Source organism: Leptonychotes weddellii, chromosome 12 (assembly GCF_054177405.1).
Source record: "Leptonychotes weddellii isolate Sample4059 chromosome 12, ASM5417740v2, whole genome shotgun sequence".
NCBI classification, from domain to species: Eukaryota; Metazoa; Chordata; class Mammalia; order Carnivora; family Phocidae; genus Leptonychotes; species Leptonychotes weddellii.
This window is the reverse complement of record NC_138380.1, coordinates 5,915,413-5,942,339: the sequence shown is the minus strand read 5'-3', so window position 1 is coordinate 5,942,339 and position 26,927 is coordinate 5,915,413. Positions and strand designations below refer to the sequence as shown.

Below are 26,927 nucleotides of genomic sequence, written 5' to 3'. Positions count from 1 at the left end.
CTCGGTCGCCGCTGTCGCCGAGGGTCGCGGCACAGTCTGCGGCCGGGTTGCGGGCGCCGCGGGCCGCGCCGGAAGCTGAGAGCGGAGGCTGAGTCCCGGGATGGCGCGCCAGGTGAGGCGAACCGGGAGGACAGACGGACCGACGGACGCCTCGGCCGGTCAACTAGGCGCGGCGTGGTGCGGTCTCGTGGTAGAGGGACAAAGACCCGGGGGTCCGCCAACTTTGGTATCGGGCGGGCCTGGCGCGCAGGATTTCGTGCGGAGAAGTCGAGGTCCCTGGACGACCCCGGACCCCCTCCCCGAGCTTCGTTCCCCAGTACCCTGTACGTGGAGCCTGCCTCCACCTTCGGAAACTCTCGTTCCTTTGGGTTACGCATCGCCCTCCCTCGGCGTGGCCTCTTTTAATTATTAGTTATCCTGGGAGTCGTGGGCATGAATGAAGGCCTCAGGGGAATGAGTAAATCTGATGCTTTTATTCTTGGTAGGATCCTGGACCCTTGGGGGAGGGGGCATGAATCAAGGCCCCAGGTTTTATCTACCTGGTAGGGTGTGTAGATTCTAGAGCTGGAGGAAGAGCCGCCATCTGTCGCAGCCTGGGCAATTCGGGCGAGTAGTGTGCGGGGCTGGAAAGATGCCAGAAAAATATGATGATACCAATGGGGAGTTGTTGCGGTTCCTCAGGGTGGGTGCAGGGAGCCAGTTCTGTCGTTTTCGTGGCGGTGAACTTGGGCCAACCTCAGTCAATTGTAGACTCCGTGGTTTGAAGGTGGGTGGGTGTTGGGATAGCGGCCTGGGCATTTTGTGGCCAGATCTAGCCAACCGGAACCAGAACCTCCAGTCATTCATGGCCCACAAGCTCTTGGGAGAAGCCAGGAAAAGTGGTTGTTGTGGGAGCAGGGGCAGCCTTCCTTGCGGCTCTGGCTGCGCAATGAAGGAGCCCAAGGACACCCTTGCTCGGGTATGCCCGCTGGTCCTGTGCTAGGCTCTCCTCAGGCTGCAGTTCCTCTTCTACAAAATGAGGGGTTTGGACCACCAGTCTTTCAGGTCTGATGTTCCAAGAAGGATGCATCCTCACATTGTGTAGCTTCCCAGAGAAGGTGGCTAGGAGTGGCTTTGGGGGGCAGTAGATAACAGTCAGATGGATAGTTACAGGGAACGCCTCTTGTCCTTCTGTCCCTTGTGATTCCCAAAAGCCCAGGGATGTGTGAGCACAGCCCATAAGTGGGGGGCAGCAGGGTGCAGGGTCCAAACTGGGAACCCAAGGCTGAGGCATGCTGGGAGAATGGGTCTAGGCTGGGAAGGACTGTGGAAAGATGGTCGGGTCCCGTGGGCACAGAAGCTGGGGTTTTCATGTTGGGCTAATGACAGGGTAGAAGGAGTGTTTTAGGAGGACCGGCATGGCAGCAGCGAGTTAGGAGGCTGCACAGTTACAATAGTCCTGGGTCGATCCAGAAAGCTTTTCTCCTGTTGGTTGAGGGAGCGAGGCCTGAGCCACAGAGGAGGTGAAGCAGGGCCCAAGGAGACAGTCGGTCCAGATGCAAGCCAGCAGTGTATTTCCCTCCCCTGAGGCAAGCATTGGTGCCTTACGTGTTTCCACACTCATGCTTGCTCACTCACACACGCACTCCTCACTTTTCCTCCACTTTTTCTGGGCAAAGGGAGGCCATTGATTGAACTCTCTGTACTGGCCACAGTCAGGTCCCATTTCCATTTTATAAGAACTTTGTCTTGAAGAATGTGTCTTGAGGCCGAGATGGTGAAAGACCTGGAAACCATCTCTTCCAGATGTCTGAAAGAGTTGGGTATATTTAGCGAGGAGATAAAGAGGCACTGGAAGTCAGAAGTAATATGTGAGGAAGAGCCCATTCTGTGTAGCTGGGGCTTCCGGGCTCTGACCTGCAGGTGGACCAAACAGGTGCGGGGGCCTCTAACACTAATCACAGCGCTTACGACATCCCAGCCTTTGTTCCAGGCACTTTTCCTGTATTAATTCATTTACTCTTCACAACATCCCCATGCTGCAGGTCGTTATGATCCTGATTTTATAAATGAGTTCACCAAGGCCCATGTAGGTTAAGTAGTTTGGCAAGGTCCCATAGCTGATATGAAGCAAAACAGGGATTGGAATTCTGGCAGCCTGGCTCCTGGCTCCTGAGGGCCAGCCCTAACTCCCACGTGGTGCCTCATCTGTGTGCCCAGGACGGCTGCTGCTTTTTTTTTTTAAGATTTTATTTATTTATTTGAGAGAGAGAGAATGCACGAGCAGGGGGGAGGGGCACAGGGAGAGGGAGAAGCAGGCTCCCCACTGAGCAAGGAGCCCCGATGCGGGAGTCCATCCCAGGACCTTGGGATCATGACCTGAGCCAAAGGCCGACAGTTAACTGACAAGCCACCCAGGCGCCCCTGTGTCCAGGACTTCTTGAATGCCAGATTGGGCCAGTAATAGGACCAGCTGCTGGGAATGTGGTGAGCCACCCATTACTGAAGGCATTCAAGGAGAAATTGAAGAGACATCCCATTTTGGGTGGAAATTGGCATTAAATGATCCTTGCTCCTTAAAGGTCTAGGCAATTGTCTGATTTCTGGTTCACAAACGCATGACATTTGAGAGCTGGCTCCTGGGAAGAAAGAGGGCTGAGTCTGTTTTCAGGGGTCCGTTCCCCAGCATACTTTTCATTTCCAGCAGGGTTGGGCAGGACTCCAGCCTATGACTATCCCCTGCCCTGTGGCTCTAAACTGAGAATGTGTCAGAATCACGGGAGGCTTGAAAACGTAGATTTCTGGGCTTACTCCTGATTTAGTAAATCAAGGACAAGGCAGGGAAATCAGCCCTAATTAAAAGGAACCTGAAGTAAATCGTTTGAACCTAAAAGCGCTTTTGTTTTTTCAGTCATTATGTTGGAAAAAGCTTTTTTTTTTTTTTTAAAGATTTTATTTATTTATATGACAGAGAGAGACACAGCGAGAGAGGGAACACAAGCAGGGGGAGCAGGAGAGGGAGAAGTAGGCTTCCTGCCGAGCAGGGAGCCCGACGCAGGGCTCAATCCCAGGACCCCGGGATCATGACCTGAACTGAAGGCAGACGCTTAACGACTAAGCCACCCAGGCGCCCCTGGAAAAAGCTTCTGATGGGAGAAGCTGAAGAGACAGTATTTTTCACTCAATTTGTTAAACAGAGAACTTGTCTGCTGACATCTCGGGATAAACTAGCCCCCCCACCCCACAGTGTCACGTGGCTCTGCTGGGCCCTTCTCCCACGTTCCCTGCCTCAGCCAGAGCAATGCCATTTGGACTCTGCCATTCCGCAGTGTCTACAGGAACATTTCTTTGTACTCAAGATCTGCCACTACAAACTTGCCTGGGAAATAATAATTTTGAAAAATGAGATGTTTGATGCTTGTTTTCTTAAGGTTTACCAAGGTCATTGGTTATTACAGTCATAATTAAGCACAGCAGAAAAAGCACCCAAATCTCAGCTCAGAGGTCCCCGTCCTAAACTTGGCGCTGTGGTGGTCTACCAACTCTGCTCACTGCTTCCCCACTTGGCACTGTGTGAACCCTCACCCCACATGTGGGATAACAGTGTCTGACCAGCTGCCTGCAGAGATCTGTTTTGTTAATCGATGAGAGCTCTGAAATGCTCCGAAACAAAGGATCCCGCTTCTGATGTCTGGGTCCCTTGAGAATAGAGCCTGCACGGGACACAGCTCACTTGGCATCCAGCAGGGTGCCCGTAACATGCGAGTGTTCAGGTGAGCCGAGCCGGGGAGAGGCCCATGGGGCCGAGGTAGGCTGAGTGTCTCGCGTACCTGGTGCACGCGCAGGGTAGCTTGTGTCGGGGAAACCTGGCCTGCAGAGGAGCGGCCACGTGCCCTGATCTCCGGCGGTGGCTGTCAGGTGGGAGATGCTCAGGCTGGCTGCAGTTGACATGACCTTCGTCCCATAGAGAGGGCACGGGGAGAGGGTCAGCGGCTAGACCCTACTGTTGGCTGTGTTGTGTCTGTCCAGAATCCAGCAAGAAATGGGGATGGCTCTTTGAGAGATGTTTTTGAGGGTGTCTGAGCGTGTTCCTGAAAGGGAGCCACCGTACTTGGGCTAAGAGGGGTGGGGAGGACTTCCAGAAGGTCTGCTGGCTGGCCGAGAGAGCTTGAGAACCTCTGGACCAAAGGCAGTAGGCCGCGGAGAGGCTGCCTCCAGCCGGCTGTGTGGACGGGGTCTCGACCAGTTCAGCAGCACAGTGGAGGGCAGTCGTGACCATACGGTGCCGGCTGTCAGGGGGACGGGCAGAGTGGGGGGCAGATGCCGTTGGTGACAATGCTGATAGTTGGTAGCAGTGATGGTTTTTAAAGTCACTGACTTGAGTTGACAAAACAAGGCAGTAGATTAACTTCTTTATTAGGAGTGTTTTCATTTTATTCAGTCATTTTTCTTACAAATAGTTTAGCATCTGTTTCTACATCAGAAGGACCCTTCCCATATTTTACGTTCTGTTTGCTTAATTTGCACAAAGTTAATTTTTGCTGTAATTTTAAATACATGCCTATCAGATGCTGGTAATCTTCTGGGGTCTGATGGCCATTTTAAAGCCCACTTAGTGAGGATTTTTAAAGAAGTTAGGACAGAATGTTTCGTGTATCTTACAAAGCAGGGGATGCCGTCCAAGGGTGATTCCACGTCTCTTCCAAGCCCTTCCCTGCAGAGTAGGCCACAACGTACCAGGCTGCAAGCCCACAGGGGTGCAGAGTGGAGAGGTCCAGGAGGGGGCTGGGGTGGGGGAGTGGGGACAGGGGAAGGAGGCCTACCTGGTGGCCTGGAAGGGCTCCTGCAGAGCATAGTACCCACGTGCTGCACGGGCTTGGTGGTAAATGCCATGGGTCACGGCCATGGGGATCACGGTGGCAGGCCGGGGCCCTGAAGGTCAAGTGAGACTGGGAAAGTGAGGGCAGGCTCAGCCCAGCACGGGCCTGGAGTCTGGCAGAGCAGCTGGGCCAGAGGGTCTGTAGAAGCACTGTGGCCGTAGGATTTGGGGTCTGAAGATCAAGGGCCACCAGTGAGCACGGGTGCATCGACTGCTGTTCTTCATTCCCGGTCGCACGGTCATCTGCCCTGGTATGGGAGGCCTGGCCTCCTTGAGACATCCCAGGCTGTTTGAGGTGTTCTCTCTTGCTCTCTTTCTTGGGGTGGGGCTGGGAGGAGCCACATAAGCATTTTGCTTGCTTGATTCCTGACTGTTGGGTCATCCCCACTAAAAAGTATGGAGTGTTTTGTTCTTTGTCGTACTTACTATCCGTTTTATCTATGATCTTGTTTAAATGCCGTAGCGATAGGACCTCAGGTCCTTGCACGGTCGAGGCGAAGTTTGCTTATTAACTCCAGTGACTCTCCCATGGTGAATTTAGAGCTGGCTGGGCTTCCCCCTGGAGTTGGCCTTTTCTTAGGCCCAGGCTGAGGGCCACGGACTGTGAGGGCTTCTGGGGGAGGGGGGGGTGCCTGTAACGAAGTACCACAAACTGGCAGGCTTCACCAGCAGGTGGATCCTCTCACTGTGCTGGAGGCGAGGGAACCCCAACCAGGGCGGTAGGGGGCTATGCCCCCTCTGAAGGCTCTAGGGGAGGGGCAGAGGGTGCTCTACTCCTCTACTCCTCTCCTCCAGCCTCCGGTGGTCCCACGTTTCCTTGGCTTGTGGCTGTGTCACTTCATTCTCTGCCTCCATTGTCACTGGGCCTTCTCCTCCCCGTGTGACTGTGTGTCTTCTCTTCTTATGAGGACACTGGTCATACCGGGTTAGGGGCCCACCCTACTCCAGTCTGACCTCACCCTAACTACATCTGCAAGGACCCTATTTCCAAATAGGGCCACGTTCATGGGGGACGAGGGTAGGGACTTCAGCATACCTTTTTGTGGACACAGTCCAAACCCCATCTCTGTCCCGTGAGCAGATTCCTGCCACTCCTTCACCTGCTCCCACGTGTCAGGCCCCCGCCACACTCTCACTGCTCCCCACTCCCTGGTGTACCCCTGGAGACACAGTGAAGCTGGCAGCGCTGGGAGGGAGCCACCAACTCCCCGGAGATTGTGCCCACAGGTGTCCGTGGCCTTCCAGGACCTGGCCGTGAGGTTCTCCGAGGAGGAGTGGCAGCTGCTGGGGGAAGGGCAGAGGACGCTCTACCGCGACGTGATGCGGGAGAACTACGAGACGCTGCGCTCCCTGGGTAAGGAGCCCGCCCCAGCCCTGAGGAAAAGTGAAGGGAGGTGGGATCCAGGACCAGGTAGGTCCTGAGTCACCCTGAGCCCGCCAGGCCTGAGTCTTAACTACAAAATGAACACCGTTTGAGGTGGTGTTCCTAGAGCCTCAGGCTGAGCTGAGGGCCTCGCAGATCTTTTATGCCATTGTTGTTTCCATAGTCTGCACCAGGGTTATGAGTAAGATTCGGTTGGGGCACCCCAGAACGGGCGAAACACTGAGCAGCCTGGTCTCTGAGCCTCCGGTGGCCCCGCAGTTCTTGGGGTTTGGGTGATCATGTGAACACACATGTAAACAGGTGCATGTGTGATTGTGGTAGGTGGAGGCCAGCTTCCATTCCCAGGGGCTGTCCCTCCCTCTTTTCTTTCCCAGGGACAGATGAGCTGCTCCCCCTCTCTGCCTTCCTGTCTCCTACGGAGCCTGGAGGAGCCATGGAAGGCAGGAACTACGCTGGTGAGGGGCAGGAGCCTCCTAGGGGAGGAGGCCCCCTGGGTGAGTAATTTTGATAGTTGAGGGTCAGGCCCCGTTGGGTGTCCGGGGCCCAGGTGGACTCACTCTAGTCCCTTCCACTATGCGGTCCTCAGCCCCTGGCTTTACTCCTCAGGGAACACTGTGCCCTCAGCCCTTGCCCCACTCTGTACCCAAATCTCTCTGTGACCTTTCACCCTTTGCCCCCCTCGGCTGTGAACCTGGCGCACTGTTGCCCGTTGTATGCCATGCTAGGAAGAAACCTGGGGTCACCCGTGGAGAGCACCCCCTATTCAAGCCTCCTTCCTGCCACTAATGTGCAGGGCCAGCCTGCAGCTGCCGAGGGCGCTGCCACAGGGCTGACCTCAGACGCTGGATATGGCCCACGGGCCCAGCCTGGGTGGGGCCGCAAGGGCAGGGGTGCCAGGAAGGGCAGAGGGCCCGGCCGGTGGGAGGGGTGGGGAGGCTGCCCTCCGTGCGTTCCCCTGGGGAAGTACCAGGTAATGAGGGACACTACCTAGAGTCCCCAGCCCCTAGTCCCGGCTGTGCCTGGGGCAGATCCTTTTTACTTCCCGGACGTCAGTCTCCCCTGGGCTGCTACCCACGTGGTAGGAGGATGACATGAAACTCTGGTTAGCAGTTGTGTGCAGAAGCGTGAGTGCTGAGCTGAGGGTGTGGGGGTTCACTGCGGCCTCTTCGGCAGGAGGCGCACCCCCGCACAGCCTGCACCTCACTGCCCTGGTGCAGCTGGTCAAGGAGATTCCGGAGTTCCTGTTTGGGGAGGTCAGCCCGGAGAGTGAGAGTGGGAGCGGGGCAGTCAGCCTGGATGGGGAGCGGGGGAGCCCCGAGGGTAAGTCGGACAATATCAAGTTCAAGCTGGGTGCCGTGGGCCTGCCCAGCCCCTGCTAGACCCTAGGTGGAGTGGTCTGGGTCACGAATTCCCTGGTAGCACGTCTGCCCTCGAGAAGGCATGGGTAGTGTGGAGACGGGGCTCCCGGCCTTTCTCATGCTGGTTTCTACCTGTCGCATCGTGCCCTGTGTGGTGGGTGAGGCCAGGTCCTGTTCTGGAGATGAGAAGGAAGCCGTGCCCAGTCTGCATGGCCAGTGGGGCCCAGTCCCCCAGCCTGTGCTCTGCCCACATCCCCAGACTCTTGGTCCTTCCCCCTGCTCTGCTCTCCGGGTGCTTTCAGCTCAGACCATACTTCCTCAAGAAGTCTGTCCCCATCAGCCCTGGCCTTTGAGCCTTCTAAGTGGCAAATGACACAGAAAGTGGGGTGGGCAGGATCTTATCAGAACGAGACTGGGGCTATGGATGTATGTTTCAGAGCCCGGGAATGACAATGCAGAGGATACTGACATCCGGGTCGTTGTCAATGGCACAGGGCAAGGAAGGGCCCGGATGGGACAATGGTGGGGGCATTTTACCCACTGCTGGGCTTAAGTCTAGTTTTGAGTGTCCTCTCCCTCCTCCCCAATAGCAGCTGTGACTGTGGAGACTTGCCCTCTCCAAGGCCTGCTCGGCTGCCTTCCAAACACGCCTACTGGCTGGCCCCACCTGGCCACCACATCTAGCAGCGGCTCATCGTCCAGCAGCCTGCCTGGAGCCGGGAGCCAGGGGAGCCCCGTCACCATCAGTGAGTGCGACCCAGCAGGGGCAGGGCTCTGACCCTGGAGGCAGGGGGACTGGACTCTGTGCCCTCTTCATTATCTCTAGGACTCAGTTTCTCTTATTGCTAAAGCAGGCTCGCTCCCCAGAGAGCAGGACAAGGGCCTCTGTCTGTAGAGCAGAGAGGAAGTATGATACTCGGTCCCTGAGCAGCTCTCTCCCAGCCCTGCTTGCAGAGTCCTGTGTGATCATGCACAGGGAGTGGAAGGCAGTTTCCAACATGCCGGCCTGTTGGCAGGGGACACCCCTGTGTGCGCCTGACCTGAGTCTCAGACCTTCTCACCAAGGCAGCCCTAAGAGTGGAGGAGGGCAACTAGAATTTCTCTGGGGTCTCATTGTATTTCTAAAAACTCTTGCAAATTTTGCATTTGTTGGAATATCTTTCATTTAAAATATTTTAAATGAATGTGGACTAAAATTGGCTCTCCTGAAAAACAGACCCCATTTTAGGTATCACCTGGCAGATTTGCTTTGGGGGTCCACATGCTCAGATTTGAGAAGCATGAGTACAAGATTGGGCCCTGCGTGTCAAGGCTGCCGGACTCACTTATTGAGCCAAAGTCAGAGGCTGGAGTTGGGGGGTTCCGTGTTATTCAGAGCAAGCAGTCTTGGTGTTTACAATGACACCAGAAGGAAACAGGGAAAGGAGCCCTGCCTTTGCCAGGACGGATTCCTAGGACAAGCCTGCAGGAGCTGACTCTGCCACAAATCCAAGTTTCCAGGACTTGGCTGCCCCCCAGGGATGTGTGGGGGGCTGAGGGGCCTGTCCTCTATGGGGACCAATCTGGGGCAGTTCCTCAGGGCCAGGAGCCAGGGCTAGAAAGACCTTTCTGTCTCTCCTATAACAGAAACTCCTGACAAACCAAGACCTACAGAGAAGGAAGGCCCAGAAGCCCCAGGTGGGGAGCCCAACCCTCCTACCTATAGCCCCAGCAGGAAGAAGGGCCACGGAAGACAGGAGAGAGGGACCCTGGGGACAGGTGAGAGGCTGGCTCTGCTGAGAGCGGGGTGTGCCCTGGAGCTGAGCGGGGGAGGGAAATGGAGGCATGCTCGGTTCACACAAGCCTGTCAGGTGGCTCTCTCATCTTGGCCCCCTGACAGCCCTACATGGCAGGTGTCCCTGTTCACACAGGTGGGAATCTCAGACCTTCTGAGAGTCCCATAGCCGCCATCATCAGGGCGGCCCTGACCTTGGCTGGTCTTGCAGGTGCTGTAGGAATCTCTCCTGGGAGCAGCCCCTTGCAAGGCCTTATCAACTGCCTGAAGGAAATCCTTGTGCCTGGACCCCAGCATCCTGAGGTGTCCCGAGGCTTGCTGCCTCCTGTCCCCGGCCAGGGCACCTCTCAGCTAACCGGAGCAGAGCTGGGGCCCGAGAGCCCACCCTGGGCAGGTGAGTCCCCTGCGGACCTGTCTCCTCAGGCCAAGGTTTCTGAAGCCCCAGGAAAGCTCAAACTGCCTTTCTGTAGCTGTTTCTCTGCAAATACAATGTCTTCCCAAAGGACCATTCCCAACACGGCTGCCCTCCTGTCATTGGTGGCCTGTTGCTGGAGCCGGGTGGCTTTTTTAGGAGAATGACATTTGGTCAGCTGGTAGAAGGAAACTCAAAAACAGACTTGGCCTGGATCCTTTTGTTTTTTACTCATCCTAATACGGGACCTTGAGGAGGAGCTGCCAAGTTATCACTGTGTTGACTCTTAAGTGGGCGCTTAGAGTAGGCGGTGGGGGGGCGGTGGGTGGGGGCGGCGTGCTGGGGGCAGGAGCTGTGAAGACTGTGAGAGCCTCCTGAAGCCTTTGAGCCTTGGTTTCCCCATCTGTGAAAGGGGATCATTGTTCCCATCTTCAGGTACAGTGAGTCTCAGATACAGTAACGTACTTGTGTGTGTGTGTTTGTGAAAAGCTTGGTCCTTAGAAGCTTTGCTTGGGGCCCAGGGAACCACGGGCAGGTAGGAACCTGTCCGCTCGCTTCTTTCCCCCTGGACGTGCCCCACCTTGATGCTGCACCTTCTCATCTCCCTCCTTCCAGCCGTCTGCTTCAGGGAGGTGTGAAGACAGGTTTTTTTTTTTTTTTTTTGATTTATTTATTTATTTTAGAGAGGTGGGGGGGAGAGAGAGGTGGGGGGGAAGGGGCAGAGGGAGGAGGAGAGAGAGTCTTAAGCAGACTCTGTGCTGCGCACGGCACCCAACATGGGCTCCATCCCACAACAGCTGCGCCACCCAGGTGCCAAAGACAGGCATTTGTAAACTAAGCCCAAGGAGACAGTGGCCTGTGGGGGTCTAAATGAACTGCAAGAAGACCCACATTTCCAGATTTCTGGCCCTTATCTGGACTGTCTGCTTTTTGTTGTTTGTCATGACTGGTCTCAGGGTGCAAATGCGTTCCTCTTTTGTATAGTGAAGACAGAGGCAGCTTCCGGGGCTTGTCCCCTCCAGGGTCTGCTGAACTGTCTGAAGGAGATCCCAGAGGCCCAGCACAGGCATCCTAGCCCCTCAGGAGTAGGGGACCCACCACTACAGGAGGACCCAGGGGCCTGCCAAAGGAATTCTGGAGGTAAAAGCCACTGACTGGGCAGGGAGGGCCCCAGGACAATATCCATTTCCTTTTCCAGCTCCAAGCAGGCCTCCACATCAGGCCCTTAGGCCCTCGCCTCTGTGTGTAGGTCGGAGTTGCCACATGTTAGGGACCATCCCTGTAAATGGAGTTAGGCCTGTAGGAGGTGCTTCATCAGTCCATGATCACTATCCAGGTTGGCTGTTAGAGTAGCGCTGAAAGTTCCAGAAGGGAGGAATGGAGCGTAGGGAGGGGGAGGCCCGAGAACAGAAGATGGCCCGTGGACACCTGGGGCATAATTTTGAATTGGGTGCTCGCATCATGTTCATGTGGGCTTGGGTAGTGTTTCCACACACTGTAGCTCACCAATACTTGGTAGCTTCTCAGACTGCTGAGAAAGTCGAATTGACACAGACTTGCTGGCCTTGGAGGAAAGACCCTGATTTGGTGCCCCCCGAGGAGCCTGATGTGGCGTCCCTCAGTAGAAACCTCTGGAGGCGCCCCAGAGGGCTTGGGGCAAGATGGGAGTGTGAGCTGCTCCATGTGCTAGTGTTTGAGCAGTGACCGCCTTGGAGCCAGAGACTGCTGTGGAGGCCAGGGGTCTTGGGAGCCCTGTCCTGACCCTATAACGGGCTCATGGGGGCTTCCCACAGGGCCCAGACCCCTGCAGACCCCTCCTCCCGGGCCTGGTCCAGGAGCTGGCAGCGTGCCCTCTGTGGTGAAGATGGAGGACGGCTGGGCCCAGAGCCCCCCCGTGCCTGTGTCCTGTCAGCTCCGCAAGTGGACCCACAGCCCCTCTGCCGCCAGCAGCCAGGGGAGCGATGGAGAGACCAGAGGGGCCCGAGTGCCCAGCTGGGGTCCCATAGCTCAAGGTGAGGCCTGGGGGCATCTCTCAAGTCCTCCAGTGGGATTCTCAGCCCCACCAACAAGGTTCTGCCAGCCCACAGGGGAGGGAGCAGGTCCAGCCCACAGGGGGAGGCCCTGGCCGTCCTTCTCAGGCAGTGACTCCCCTCTCTTCACCTACGTCCTCCTTAATCCAAGGGCCTGGGAGCTTTCCATCGTAAGGATTTTAGTTTACAGAGATTTCCTGCCTGTCAGGAAGCTGGTCACTACATACATGTGGGTCTCTCCACCCCACCCCTGGGCTGGGGTACAGATTTGTCATTGCGCTGTAGGAACAGAGAGTGAATCAAAGTCCCCCACAGGGTGTCCTGCCTGGCAGGCCTCCACGCCTGATGCAGGACTTGTCGCCCCTGCAGAAGGCAGGTTGGGGCAGCCAGCCTAGGGCCGGGCCAGGGGAACGTGCCTGAGATGGTGATAGGGCCATCTCCCCTGTCCCAGCCGGCAGTGCCTCGAGCTCACCCCTGGAAGCCCTGGAGGCCTGTCTGAAGGGCATTCCCCTGAGTGGGTCGTTACCTCCCCAGCCGCCGGCCACCTCTGGATTCCAGAGCCCTCAGCCAGGAGACCCCGGGTCTCAGAGGCCCGAGCTGCAGCCCTGCAGATCACACAGTGAAGGTAGACGGGGCCCTGGGCTCAGGGGTGCTGAGCCCATAGTTAGGTGCCCCGCTCCTCATCCTGGGCCTCTGGAGGTGCAGGCCCTTCTGTAGCCCCCTTATTGATGCCTCCCCCTGAAGAGTTCCCGAATGTGGTGGAAGCCCGACTCTTCCTGCCCACTGCCCCCTCTGAGGGCTCTTACTTACTTTCCAGCCCCATGAGACCAACAGTTGGGTTCACGTGGGTTTTTTAACCAGTGCTTGAGCCCCTAACCTAAGGGGAGACCCTTGTGGGAGATCCTTCAGGGTAGGTGTCCTGGTTGCCCACCCCCAGCCCAGGGCCCAGGGGACCTCTTGTCCGGTGGCTTTCTCATGATGTCAGCTGTGCTGTTTCCTGCAGAGGTGACTGGGGGGCCTTTTCTGGCTCTGAGTCTGCAGGGCTGTGTGAGAGGCAGCCCTGCCCTCCCCTCAGGTCCCCACAGCACCCCTCCCAGCTTCTCCTCATCCAGCAGCACCGATGGGGACCTGGATTTCCAGAGCCCTGGGGGCAGCCAGGGGCGTCCGCCTGGAAAAGGTGAGCTGGCAGGCCTGAGGCTGGGGCTCAGTCCTGGGGAAGGATGAGAGGCACCCTGCCTACCGTCATGTCTGACCCAACCGGGGCAGGCTGCCATGGAACTGTCTGGAACAGAGCTGGGGATGTTGAGGCAGGAGCAGACACGGGACTTGTTGCAGGGTGGCGGTGGGGCGGGGCGGGGGGTGGGGGGGTACCTAGCTCCGAAGGGGCAGGATAACAGCTAAGACCCCTTACAAGATAGAAGGAGGTCTCCTTTAGTGTCAACTTTTTCCTTATCCCAGCCACAAAGAAACGCCTATAATATCAAACTGACCTCTGACTTAAGAAAAAATGTCCCGAGGTTCATGTAAAAGCACCTTAAGGAGTGTCTTTGGTGACCTATGTCTCTCCAAGCACCCGCCGCGCCCCCCCGCCCTGTGCAGAGGCGGCCACGGTGAGCTGTCACACCTCTTTGGAATTTTGCAGGACTCTGTAGTGTCCCCTCTTGACCTTTGTCCCCACTTGAATCATCCAGGCGCTCTTGGTCTGCCTTATCCACAGACACTGGGTTCCCCGTTGGCTCGCCTTTGTATCCTCTTGTCAGCTGAAGGCCTAGAGCTGCCCCAGCACTCTGCCCCCGGCTAGCTGGAGCCCGTGGGGCTCTGGGGCCTCCCAGTGCCCATGGCAGCCTGGATTCCTGCCAGGCTGTGGGGGCCCTTTCCTCCCCCAGTGCAGCCAACTTTTCTTTTTAAGTTTTAGTTTTTAATAGGCAATCACAGGGTTTTGTTCAAAAGCTATAAAAGGTTGCGGAGGAGAGATGATGTCTCCCTCCACCCCCCCCAAGCCCCCGCCCTCCCTGAGTCCCCACGTGCGTTCTCTCACCTTTCAAAGGCATTCTCTGCGCGGCCCAGCTGCTGGTTCCCTCACACAGGCGGCAGCATTCTGTACGCAGCTTTCCACCTTGCCTTTTGTTTTACCATCTACCTCTGGCATCTTCCTGAATTTTGTCTGCGTGTTTCTTGGAGCCTAGCAGCACCCCGTCCCTCCTAACCGCTGCGCAGTACCCGTCCATAGGGGTTAGCACATGGCTTGTTTGGGCGGCCTCTGTGGGTGCACTTAGCTTTCTAAGGAACCCAAACCACAGGAGAGTTGGTGCTGCCTTTTAGAAGCTTCCAGCCCAGCTCCCCAGCTCCCTCTGTTGCTGTAGAACTCAGGGAAACTGCATTTGGGGTTCTTGTAGTTGCACTTTGCTGTTCCAGCCCCACGCGGCAGCCCAAAGCTCTGATACTCTCTCTTCGTGCCCTGCCTGGCCTGGCGTCAGCAAATGCCTTCCGGAAAGAGCATGGCCACGAAGTCAGCTCACGCAGGAAGGGCCTTTCCTTTTTGGACTTTTGGCTCCTTTACTTCCTGCTGCTTCCACAGCTCTGTCACTAGAAATGCAGTATTTGCGGCTTGTCTTTTTTCCCCAAGTTGCGACACTAGTGTTGGCCTTCTCAACCTGCTACATCATATCTGGAGGTGAAGGCGCCTTTAGCGTTTCCCTCTGCCTAGCGGAGGGAGCCTCAGGGCTGTCTGCGGGCGAGGCAGCATGGTGGCCTCCCTCCCAGGGGTGGAGCAGGGTGTCATGCCTGTGGCTGATCGCCCTTGTCACAGCCCACTGACCAGTTCTGTGTAGATGGCTCAGACAGGCTGGCTTCTTCCAGCGCCAGCCCAAGTGGGCCTGCCCAGAGCCGGGACTGACACGTGTTGGGGACCAGGTGCCTGGCATGACAGGTCCTCTGAGCCTCCTCCGTGGCCCCAGCTGCCCTGGCCACAGGGGTGGAGGCGAGGCTCCCAGGCTTTGCAGAGACTGAGCTCTGACCATCCAAGATTGCAAATGTTGGGTTTTCACAGGAAGCCCAGTGGGAAGCTCCCCGCTCCAGGGCCTGGAGAACTGTCTCAGAGAGATACCTGTGCTCAGGCCGCAGTCAGCCTCGTCCTGGTCCTCAGCAGGGGACAGGGGGTCCCAGAGAGCGGAGCCCAAGAATTGGACTGCAGACAAGGAAGGTAAAGTACGGCTGCCCCGGCGTCAGAGAGCAGGGAAGGGCGACTTTCACACGGCCAGCCCCGGCCCTGTCCCCCCACGCAGTTGGCAGGCCCACCTCCAGCCCTGAGGGGAGAAGACGCTGTGGAAATGGCCTGGGCAGAAGCTTGTGTGAGGCCAGGAAGCCAAACAGTGCCGCCAGCCTCTGAGTGGTGGGTGGAGTCAGGGCAGGATACCCAGGGCTGCATCGGGGCCAGGGCTGGAGCCGGGGCTGGGGGGCTGGGACGTGCCAAGCAGGTGGATTGCGAGCCCCGCCGTCTGCTGCTCCGAGTCCAGGCCTGAGCCAGGGCCTTAGCAGCACAGTATATTTCAATCCTCTGTGTCGGCTTCGAGTACCTTGGTGTCCGGCACATTCTCTGAGCTGTGGGGCCCCCAGGACTCCAGGTGGCCGGGTCTGGGGATAAAGAGGTCCTGGAAGATTTGGGCGGCTCCCGGGAACATCCGTAGGCCTAGCGTGTGTCCCACACCTGGAGCTCACGTGCCCAAGAAGCCAACAGTGGCAGAAGCTGTGCTCTGTCCATTGACTTCCTTGTCTCAGTGCCCCACAGGGGTGACAGGCCTCTTGGCTTCTCATGGAAACAGGACTGAGAGGCGAGGCCTGTGAGCCAGCTCATCTGGGACAGAGTCCGGGGGAAGCACCCACCAGGAGCTTCCGGCTGGCCAGCCCCCAGGCGCTCACCTCCAGCAGCGTCCCCATCTGCTACCAGCGAGGGCTCAAAGACCATGGGGCCACCAGGCCGGGGCCGTGGAGGTGGCTCCAAGATGGTGAGCTGACATCTGTCCTGGTGTTCCATGGCATGTCTTCCCTCCCAATAAAACCTTCGACGAGGGACTAGATCCCCGCTTCCCTCTCCTCTGCTCCCTCCACCCCAGCGCAGCACCCGGCGGGCGGCTGGGGCAGTGTGCTGGCTGCCCCACGCCTCGGGCTGCGGGCTGGGACGCGTGCTGGGGCGGGTGAGCGTTCCCCAGACTCCTGGCTGCAGTGCTCCGAGGTGTGCTGGAAGAAGACCGTAAATGGGTCGCTGAAAGGAAGGGTGGGGGACGGTTTTCAGCGGCCTTGGGGTTTCTCTGGGAGATGACTGGTTATTTCCTTTATTGTAGTAGTTGCCTGGGGTCACAGTGGGGGTGGGTAACGGGAATGGGGGGATCTCCCTCTGCTCTTGCCACTGCTCATTTGTGCTTACAGCGGTGTTCCTTCCTAGCCCTGCCGGAGTGGGCTGGAAGGGTCTGGCTTATTTGGATAAATGTGGTATTTCTAAATATTCCCAGCAGAAGAGAACTGGCTCTGGGGGACTTCCTGTGGACAGGACTGAGTCTCTACTCTTGGACCGCTGGTCCCGAGTGAAGCAAGTAGGGGCCGCCTGGCTCTAACACCCGGGGCCTGTCTGGAGCCAGACTGCTGGCGGCTGGTACCAGGGACTTGAGACTTCAGGAAAGTTCCCCGCTGGCTTTGCTTCTCCTCACCTTCCTTGGCCAGAGTGGGAGCTGTAGGGTCTCCCAGGGCCTGTGTGGGGCCGTTGGCGGACCTGCAGGGGGACCAGCTCTGCGTGCCTGTGTACTAAGGTAGAGGGTCCTCCTGCCTGCCATCAGGCTGATGGACGAGGTGTTCTTCTGTTGTCATTTGCGCAGGCGCAGCCACAAAGCCCTCCCCACTCCACTGTCTGGAGAACTCTCTGAAGGGGATCTTGCCTGGGAGGCCCCTGCGCTTCGCCTGCTTGGCAGGCCCCAGCCCCAGCCCCAGCCCCAGCCCCAGCTCCAGCTTCAGCAGCTCAGAAGGAGACGAGCTCTGGCAGCTGCTCCCTCAGGGTGAGTTTGCAGGGGACAGAGGAGGCCAGGGAGCCATTCCCTCCCTCGTCCCGGGGTGCAGCTGCTGCCCTGACACCAGCTTTGTGTTGCCAGAGAGGGACCGTCTTCCTGGCTGCAAGGCTCCTGGCCCTCTGTCCCCGCGCCCGGGCAGCGCCCCCACCGGCAGCAGCCCTGGTGAAGGCCCAGGGAGAGCAGAGCCCGCGGACCACTGCAGGCTCAGTGCAGGTGAGCCCGGGGACTCCTCGGAGGGGGCCTGGATTCTCACTTTGCCTGACTCTTGCTGGAAGTTCTCTGCTTTCGTCATGCTTGAGTTCCCTGCAGGTTGAGCCGGGTCTGAGAGAGAAGGTAGGGCACAGGGCCTCAGCATTGTTCAACAAGTGTGTTGAATTAGAAAGCCGGGCAATGAACCTAATACGTATACATGCTCTCTCTCTCGAACACGTACACGTTGTATGCGCTAATAACGTCTGTACACATATATAGTGTTGTGTTGGTCCCCAGCCTATCAGAGGTGATGCTCTCAGCGAGGGATGCCTGGGGCGCTCAGCCCATGTTACTCGTAGGGAGCCCCGTGGACATTTACCCCCCCTTGGGGTAAATCCTGTGGTTCTTAGAATCATAGGACGCATGTCAGCAAAAGCCATCAGGGACCCTGGAGGGACAGGATCTATGACCCCAGACCCTGCGGGGCACACCGTGGGGTCCCCGGTAGAGAGGTACAGCAAGAGTAATGCATGCGCCCGGGACTCTGCCTTTACTTGGCTCCAGGGGGGGTGTCCGGGTTCGGCGGGTTCACTCTTCACTGGGGAATTTAAAGCATCCGAGCGGGAGTTATGGCACAGGGAGCGGGGAGCGGGGTCGCTCAAGTGGCTAGTTATCTAAATCTCCGTGACACTGGGCCTTCTGAGTAAGGGGCTTTCATGGCTCAGGCAGGGCAGCCTGGTTCCATGTCTGGAGGGTTTGCTCATCGCTGTGTCGGGCAGCCGACGGTATGTTTACCCAAGATGGATGTCTTCTGAGAACTTCCAGGTCATCCTGTCAAGAAATGCCTGCCCCCCCCCCCCCCCCCCGGCAGCCTCGCTCCTCAGTCCAGGCCTGACCCGGCGTTTCTCCCCACAGGAAAAGCAGAAGAGAAGACAGGGGGCAGGTCCCAGTTGCCCTGGAGAGACGTGTACTCAGAAACTCCGGGCCGGCAAGGCCCCCTGGGCAGTGCTGGAGGAGGTAGGGGTGTGGTGAGCAGTTGGGGAAGGGAGCTCCCTCCCAACTCAGTCCTTGGCCCCTGCACTGGCCGGGCCGTACCCGTGTTCCTCCCATGGGGCACGGCAGAGCGGGCTGGGCACGGGCCAGTTTCCCATGGCCCATAGGGCGCCCCCCTCACCAGGGTGGGGCCTGCAGACCATGGTCCTCTCCATCTGCTTCCTCCGGCCTTCACCTTGTGGGTGAGCCAGAGGCTTCAGCCCTGGCTGTAGAGGACTCCAGAACGAATCCAGTCTGCCCTCCTCACACATGCCCCAGCGGGCCATTCAGCCAGGGTTGGGCTCCCTGACAGGCCAAGTGTATCTGTCTTGCATCCCATTTAACCATTGTTTGAAAGTTCAATTTTTTTAGGCCATGTCCAAATATCCGCATGTCAGAAGGGGTATCCGTGCCCCAGGTGCTCTGTGCTCTTTCTGCAGGGGCAGCTGGGAACCCCTGCCCTGCGCCTCAGCCAGAGAAGAGGCCTGGTCCGGGGCCCTGCCAGCCTCTTGGATCAGCCCCTGGGCCCCTGTCCTGGAAGCCCAGGGTCAGTGAAGAATCCAGGGGTCCAGGGTCTGGAAATGGAAGACCAAGTGTTGCAGGTGAACACGGGGCTTCCCTGTCCCCTCAAGTCATCAGGAGCCCTGTGGGCATGGGGTGGGCAGGGGATAAGTGCCTGCGGTGGCCCCCCACCTGCCTTCCCTTCTGCTCAGCTCCTTCCTGTGGGGCAGGCTGGCCGGAAGCCTGGGGGAGGCTTGTACCTAGCAGCCTTCATAGGGTCATAGGCGGGAAGGGTCTCCCCTCGAACTCCAGATTGCTATTTCATTGTTTTCTCACAGAAATAGCTGTTTTTTTCATAAAAGTACTTTCTAGAGGTGAGCCTACCAGTGTAGATAACACCCAGATTCAAAGTCTGGGGTTTGAGGAGTCTTTCCAGAGAGATGAGGAAACGGGCCCAGTAGTGTTGAGCGACCTGGCCAAGGGCATCCGGAGAGACGGGGTTCTGCCTCACACCCGACCATGAGCAAGCTCCTCCTGTACCTATCAGAGGCGTGCTGAGGGAGCGCGTGGGGCTGGGTTTCCTGGCTCCCCATAGGGCCTGTGCCGAGACCCTCCCCCGAGCACTTGGCTGGGGCCCCGTCACTGGCTCGCCCCTTCCGCCGCTCTGCAGGCACAGCTGTTGTACGAGAGCACCAAGCTGGCCAGAGGTTGCCAGGCCTTAGCTTAGATCCTTCCTGAAGAAGCTGACCAGGCAGCGTTCTAGCCCATCGGGGGTTCCCACAGTGCTCCACAAGTCACTTCTTTCTGTCTGGAACCTGGAGGTGTTGAAGAGGGGGCAGAGCTGGGCTGGGGTGCAGAGGACTGGGGGAAAGCAGGTCGGCCCCACCAGTCTGGGGCGGTAACCGGGCTTTCTTGTGAGGTTTGTCTGGCGTGGAGGCGAGTTCCACGGGGCTTTATGGTGAAGGATTAGGTGATTTTTTAAAAAAGTAATTTAAGATCTAAGATCCTATGACTCTGACCTCAGAATAGGGAGGGTAGAGGTCAGGATGGATGTGCTGATGAGGCCCCTGCATCACTAGAAGCATCCCTGCCCCTCGCTGCTCTGGCCCTCTTGGGCCCCTCTCCCGGATGCCGTCCACGGCCTTGGCATCTCACTGTCTGCTGAGCTTTCTCCAGACCCTGCCTACTGATGCAGCAGGGCAGCGTTAGGTGGTCTGGGATGCCATTTGCTCTGGAAAGTGGTCCTTCTCCCAGAAGGTGGGAAGGCCACTGACTGTCCTAGGAAAGCTTGAGACCAGCCCGTGGCTTATCCTGTCCATGAATTTGGGGAGCAGCCAAGAGATGTGCCACCTTTGATGTCGTGAACACTGGCATCCATATTCTCAAGCCTGAGTCACTTCTGTCCCATCTAAAGCCAGGCCTTAGTGGGTGGGGAGGATGCTGAAGGGGTCCCCTGGCGGGAGAGAAAGGTTCGGACAGCCCGTGAACTCTCATCCTGTGTCCCTGCTTTGGTTGTAGCCGGGACCCCTGGGAAGCCACTTCCCAGAGGCCTGCCTGAGCCGCCCCCTGCAGCTGCCATCCGTCCGGCTTTGCCGCAGGCGCCCCCCCAGCCGTGCCCCTGCGGAAGCTCTGTGCAGCCCGAGCTCCGCAGCCTTGGCACCGCCCTCTCGGAGAAGCTGGATCGGCTCGCCGCGGCCCTGGCAGGCCTGTCTCAGGAAGTAGCCACCATGAGGACCCAGGTGGATCGGTTAGGGAGGCGCCCTCGGGGCCCTGGGCCAAAGTGCCAGGCTTCCTGGCCGTGGGCCCCCTCCCGGGGACCTCGCTGGGCCAATGGCCCTGCTCACAGACACCTCCCCTACTGGAGACAGAAGGGCCCCACCAGGCCGAAACCAAAGATCCTGCGTGGTCAGGCGGAAGGCGGCAGGGCTGGTGACGTCTTAGGCCTCTCCTGCCGAAGGTTCCGCCCGGTATCTCAGCTGCCTCCAGATGCCCCCACGGCAGAACCTTCTGGGCCCAACTCCAGCCCTTCCCAGCAGCCGCTCTCAGCACGCAGCTGCCGTGCCGTGGTGCCTGTGCATGCTTCCCTTGGACACACCGGGGGTCACCGGAGTCCCCCCACCCCTTCAGTGCCTACTGCTTTACCCCCGCAGATGGCTTCTGCGGCCAGGGTAGATGCAGAGCCGCAGTTTGCAGCCGCGGTGCCGCCTGGGGCCGGCAGCCAGCCCAAGGATCCAAACAGCCTGATGGCGGGGGGCCAGAGAGCCCTTGAGGAGCAGCTGTGGGGCGGGGAACACAGCGCGCCGAGGTGGGGGGCCCCTAACCACCTTCTTCATCAGCTCAGTCCTGCTGAAGCTGTCCCGAGCCTGGCCACTTCTCCTAGGGGCTGTCCTGCACCCTTACCCTGCTCCAGCCGAAACTTCCCCACTTCCGGGCCGTGAAGGGGCTGGGAGTTCCGCCTTGGCCTGAGCACCCCGACTCCAGGACGCTTTTCGCTCAGGGAGGCCGCTGTTTGGGGTGCATTTCTCAGCCACGCCTCTGGTCTTCTTGGCTCAGGTTCATTCAGATGCTGCTTCCCCGTCCTGTCCTTTCCCCTGGAACTGTCCTAGCTTGCAGGTGACTGGAGTGCCCGCACGCGTGTGTGCGCCACGTTCGCCTGGGCACTCCAGCAGCTGCAGAGGGACCACGAGCACCCGCTTCCTAGCATCTGCGCTTCCTGATCTCAACACTGAGGAGGGCTTGGCCCTTGCTTTCCTGGTAAATCGGGGGCATGGGTTTCACTTGGAGAGGACCCTGCCCCTCGGCTGAAGCTGGATTTGCCCGTGTACAGGAGAAGTGGGGGCCTGAGGGAAAGGCCCTCGGCTCCTAGGAAGGGGCCCCGCGGGGCCGGACCAGGGCCGCCGTTGGTTCTCTTAGCAGGACAAGTACCTAGTCGGCTCAGCTGCCTGCCTCTCCACACCCTCGAGAGAACTCCGCAGTGTCCTGGAAGGCTGGGAAGATCAGCTGCGGAACAGAATTCCCAGATGGGTCCTTGGAAGAGCCCCACACGTTATACTGTGAGCACAGACCGCAGACCACAGACTGGGCGGCGTGAACAACACACACTCTCACAGCCTGGAGGCCAGAGTCTGGGGTCAGGGTGGTGGCTAGGCGGGTTCCTACTGACGCAATGAGGGAGAGTCTGCCCCAGGGCTCCCTCCTGGCTTCTCACTGGTCATCTTCATGGCCACATGGCTTTCTCCCCGAACGCGTGCATCCAGATTCCCCCTTTGTGTAGGGACAGCGTCGGACTGGGCCCGCCCCAGTGCCCTCACTGTGACTTGATCACCTCTTTAAAACCCTGTCTCCAAGTAAGGTCATGTTCTTAGGTACTGGGAGTTAGGACTTCAACATGGATTTCAAACCATAACACGTGTAAGGGACTAGGTTGGTCTTCTTGAGTTCGTCTTGGGAGGAGAGGCATGACTACTAAGGTGTCTCCAGGCCAGAAGGACCTGCTCTGGGCCCCACCCCACTCGGTCGTATATTGGGAGTCCTGCCTGTGGCTTACCTGCCTCATGTCCTTCCCCAGGCTCAGATCTTTTCCCCTAGCCTAATGTTCCCACTTTCGTCCTTACTGGATGTGAAGAATCTTCAGGAACTGTGCGCACGTTGTCCGGGAGGGGCCACCCGGCCGGGCTGGCATGGTCAGCTCGGCAGTCAGGGAACCCAGGTGCCAGTGCTGAGGCCCAGGCCAACTCGGGCCCCAAAAGGGGCTATAGGCTTGCGGCTGTCGTGCCCGCTGCAGATCCCGGGACACATGCAGGGCTGGCCTGCGCTCCTGGCTGCCCCTCCGGAGGGAAGGGGGAGGGGCTGGGCTGCCCGCCGTGAGCGGCGGGGTGGTTGCCGTGTGTTCAGGACTGAGTCCCAAGAGGACTGTCTCGGAAGCTAATGTCTAGAAGATCATGTCACTGGATGTTTAAAAGAGGCAGTGTCTTCACATGTAGCCATACTTGATAAGAGCATAAGGAACAAAAAACTTCTAGACTTTCCACTCAAAGACCTCAGGAAGATGAGTGAGTTCTTTTTCGGGCTTCAGTGAGCGAGGGCTGGGCACGTGTCAGAGCCCGTGGAGAGGGGAGGACAGGGCTGCGGGGAGGGGCGGAGGGTGCTGTCAGTAGGAGGAGGGTTCTGGGCACCCCTGCTCAGCCGTCCCTCGGTCCTGCCCACTGGCCTCCTGTCCCTTCTCCCCCTAGTCAGCAGCGGTCATGGAGGTGGTCAACACCTACCTTTGAATGGCATTTTAAGGTTTTGTTTGGTGGACTTCATGAATATCGGGCATCACACAGACCCTGTGCAGCAGGAGTGAAGGAGCAAATGAGCTCAGAGGGCAGAGGTGACCTTGAATTTGCAGAGCCTGTCCTTGGCAGAGCCTGCAGGAGCACTGCACCCCTGTTGGTGCTTGGCAGCCGGGCTTGGGCCCTCACCCGCTGGGTGACCCTCCTTCCAGCCTTCACCTGCGCTGCAGACAAGGATGCTCGGGGCGAGCCCAGTCTCGGTGGTCCACATCCAATCCGACCATATAGGAAGCTCAAATCTTTTTTTTGTTGTTGTTAAGATTGTGGAAAACAAATAATAAAATGAATGGTAAGAAGCTTCCTGATCTGCGTGTTCGCCTCACAGGTCCGCTGCCGCACAAGCACAAAAAGCTTTTATGGGTGTTAACTGGGAAATCTCGAATCACTCATTTGGTGGAAAATCTGTGTGCAGTTTAGTCCGTGTGCATCTCCTTCACCTACTTCACAAGGAAATGTGGTCTTTGGTGAGAGGAACAGAGGGGCCTTTTTGAACTCAGGAATTCCAGGGGCCGGCGGGGGGGGGGGGGCGGGGGGAGAGCAGAGAAGGCTGAAGCTCTGCCTGCCCCCATTGTGCGGAATCTTCAGCGAATGGCTGCGGACTGACCAAGGTACAAACCTCCCCCACCCTGAGCTCATTTCAGGGGCCCTTGAAGTCTGCCCTCTGCCTTCCAGCCTGTAAAGCAGGAAAGGGAGAAGGGGCTTAACCTGTCAGTCTGAGCGGGCTCCCCACAGCCTCCAGGCCGGTGGAGGGGTCCAGTGGGAGGGGGGCTGCCAGGGGAGTGGGGGGGTGCACGGACCACAGTTTGCTGCCTGATGCATCCCCTGATGTCACCACTCCCTCCCGGAGGAGCTTAACACACTGGCAGACTGACTTGACTCCACTTTTTTGTGTCTTTCTGTTTCAGATGTGGCTTCTGGAAAGAGCCTACAGTGGGACTTTATTTTTTAATCCAGCTGGACAAGTTCTGTTCTTTATTTAGAGCCCTTAATCCATTTATGTGTAATTATGATAGATTTAGATTTGAATATACAGTCTTATTTTATGCTTATGTTTGTCTCACTTGTTCTGGGTTTTTTCCCTTCGTTCCTGCCTTCTTTTTATTTTTTTTAAGGTTTTACTTGTTTATTTGAGAGAGAGAGAGTGAGCAAGGGAGGAGCAGAGGGACAAGCAGACTCCCCGCTGAGCACAGAGCCCGACCTGGGGCTCTATCCCATGACCCCAAGATGATGACCAGAGCCCAAATCAAATCATGCTTAACTGACTGAGCCACCCAGGCGCCCCTCCTGCTTTCTTTTTAATTGACAGTGTTGTGGATTTTGTCTGTTTGGTCATTTCGTCTTCCCTCTACTAGCTTCAACATTTATTTTTATTTTTTTTAAGATTTTATTTATATGACAGAGAGAGACACAGCAAGAGAGGGAACACAAGCAGGGGGAGGAGAGGGAGAAGCAGGCTTCCTGCCGAGCAGGGAGCCTGATGTGGGGCTCGATCCCAGGACCCTGGGATCATGACCTGAGCTGAAGGCCAACGCTTAACGACTGAGCCACCTAGGCATCCCTAGCCTCAACATTTAAAGAACTAGGAGGAAAAACATCCAAATTTACAATCATGTTTGGAAGTTTTTAGCACATCTTTTTTAGAAATTGATAGAACAAAGCAGGAAAGATACAGATTTGAACAAGTCAACTAATAAAATTGGCTTGATGGATGAATATACAGAACACTGAACCATAGGACTACAGGAGGCCATCCTGGGTGTTTCCGGCTCCTGCAGCTGCCTTGCTGGGGGGCGGTGTGGGGCAGGTCCTCCAGTGACACCCCCCCCCCAGAAGGCACGGAACCGAGTCCTAGGCAGTGGGCTGGCATCCAGAGCCTTCCGTGAGTGGCCACGTCAGTGGGACTTCTGTCGGAGCCGGGCTGGGCTTCTCGCCACTCCCTGTGCAAGCTGAGTCAGCCTGCTCAGGTGCCTTGCTGCTCCCCGCCCTCAGTACCCTTCCTTGGTGGTCACGTTTTGTTTGACTAAGTCCACTTTATTAGCAAAGTCCAAAGTGGGTGCCTCCACTGAGATTCCTGCACTGGGAAGGGATAGTCACAGCAGTGACGGCTCGTACTCTGTAAGCACTCTCCTCTGTCCAGGAATGGTGCTAAGGGCTTGCAAGGTATTTAATCCTCAGAGCAATCTTAAAAGGTAAAGTTTGTTATCTCCGTTTTACGGGTTCAAGCACTGAGCTTCATGGGTACTGAGTTCAGTAGCTTGTCCTAAGTCACAAATCTCAGAGGTAGTGGGGCCTGACTCTGCCTGTTATTGGGGGCTGCTCTCTGCTGCCCCCTTCCATTAGTGCAGCCTCAGCGTTCCCACGTGACCCTGTCGTTTCACATTATAATTGTATCGCTGAACAATATTCCAGGCAACTGAGGCCCATCAGTTATTTAGACATCTTTCTACTGTTTGCCTTGCAGTGAACAGCTTTGTGCTCGTGGTTTTTTTCCTGTTTTCAAATCTCCAGAAATAGGATCACTGAATATGTGCATTTTAGGGATCTGGACAGGGAAAGTCTATTGTTTCCAAATGCATAATTTCGTTGACATTAGCAGTAGCTAGCTGTGTCAGTTTTACAAATATATATCATGGAGTGGGATTGATGTTTTTCCCTTTAATTTCAACCCTGCAGAAAATGTGAAAGAATGGTACAATGAACATCCATATACACTTCATCCAGAATTCACCAGATGTTAATATTTAGCCACAGTTGCATTATCTGGGTCTCTCTCTGTGTCTCTGTGTCTCTCTCTTTCCCTTTCTCTTTCCATATATATGTAGATATTTTTTTCTTTTTTGCTCAACCATTTGTAGGTATATTTCAGACATCAGGGTATTTCACTACAAAATATTTCATATATCTTAAGAGGAAAAATCTCCTATATAATCATACTATTACTAACACCCCGCAAAAGATTGAACATTGATATAATAACATCACTGCACAGGGACACCTGGGTGGCTCAGTTGGTTAAGCATCTGACTCTTGATTTCAGCTCAGGTCCTGATCGTGAGATTGAGCCCCACGTCAGGCTCCGTGCTCAGTGTAGAGTCTGCTTGAGATTTTCTCTCTCCTCCCTCTGCCCCTCCCCCCATGTGCACTCTCTTTCTCTAAAATAAATAAACCTTAAAAAAGATCGCTGCACAATGCATAGTCTATATTCAGAAATTTTCAATTGTCCCCTGAATGATTTTACAATTTTTTTGTCCATGATTCAACTAAGAATCATGCATTGCATATGATTGCCATGTGTCTCTTTCGTCTCTTTTAATCTAGAACTTCCCTTACTCTTTTTTCTTCTGTGACATTGACATTTCTTAATAGGTCAGAGAATTTGCCTTGCACAACATCCCATTACCTGGATTTGCCTAATTGTTTCCTCATGGTTGGATTCAAGTTCAACATTTTGAGTGAGTCAACGACATCAGTGACATTGAGTGCTTTCCATTGTTTCATGTCAGGAAGTATATATTGTCAACCTGTTCCATGATGATAAATGTGATCGCTTGATTACAATGAAATCCACTAGATCTCTTCCCTGTGAGGATACCTCTTCCCTTTGTATAGTTGACCCTCAAACAACACGGGTTTGAACTGTGTGGTCCAGTTACATGTGGGTTGTTTTCGATAAATATGGTACAATAATATAAATATATTTTCTCTTCCTTATGATTTCCTTAATAACATTTTCCTCTTGCTGACTTTATTGCAAGAATACAGTAAATAATAATGTAACATACAGAATATATGTTAATTGCCTTTATGTTATCAGTGAGGCTTCTGGTCAGCAGTAGGCTATAAGTTAAGTTTGGGGGGAGTCAAGTTATAGGTGGACTTTTGACCTCAACCCCCACATTATTCAGGGGTCACGTGTAATTAATTGGCTATTGGTGAGGTGATTCTTTGAGACTTTGTATACCTTTCAGGTGTGTTAGGAGATGAATTTGTACCTT

At 56.4% G+C, this 26,927-nt stretch overlaps 1 protein-coding gene across 3 annotated transcripts; it reads left to right on the top strand.

Moving 5' to 3' along the window:
• The first annotated feature begins 14 nt into the window (after positions 1 to 14).
• On the top strand, positions 15 to 23,228 carry KRABD3 (KRAB domain containing 3). Of its 3 annotated transcripts, XM_031025460.2 has the most exons (18): positions 15 to 112; positions 6,086 to 6,212; positions 6,617 to 6,736; positions 7,416 to 7,562; positions 8,191 to 8,346; positions 9,227 to 9,358; positions 9,586 to 9,768; positions 10,771 to 10,926; positions 11,580 to 11,798; positions 12,268 to 12,441; positions 12,820 to 12,993; positions 14,866 to 15,018; positions 15,638 to 15,820; positions 16,685 to 16,861; positions 16,955 to 17,086; positions 17,981 to 18,082; positions 18,538 to 18,699; positions 20,117 to 23,228. In XM_031025460.2, the coding sequence occupies exons 1-18, from the start codon at positions 101 to 103 to the stop codon at positions 21,034 to 21,036; spliced, it is 3,429 nt and encodes a 1,142-aa protein (XP_030881320.2). In that variant the 5' UTR covers positions 15 to 100; the 3' UTR covers positions 21,037 to 23,228. The 3 variants fall into 3 exon arrangements, with proteins under 3 accessions (XP_030881320.2, XP_030881315.2, XP_081656018.1); XM_031025455.2 differs by having other exon boundaries at positions 16,685 to 17,086; XM_081799892.1 differs by lacking the exon at positions 7,416 to 7,562 and having other exon boundaries at positions 16,685 to 17,086.
• The last annotated feature ends 3,699 nt before the right edge of the window (positions 23,229 to 26,927 follow it).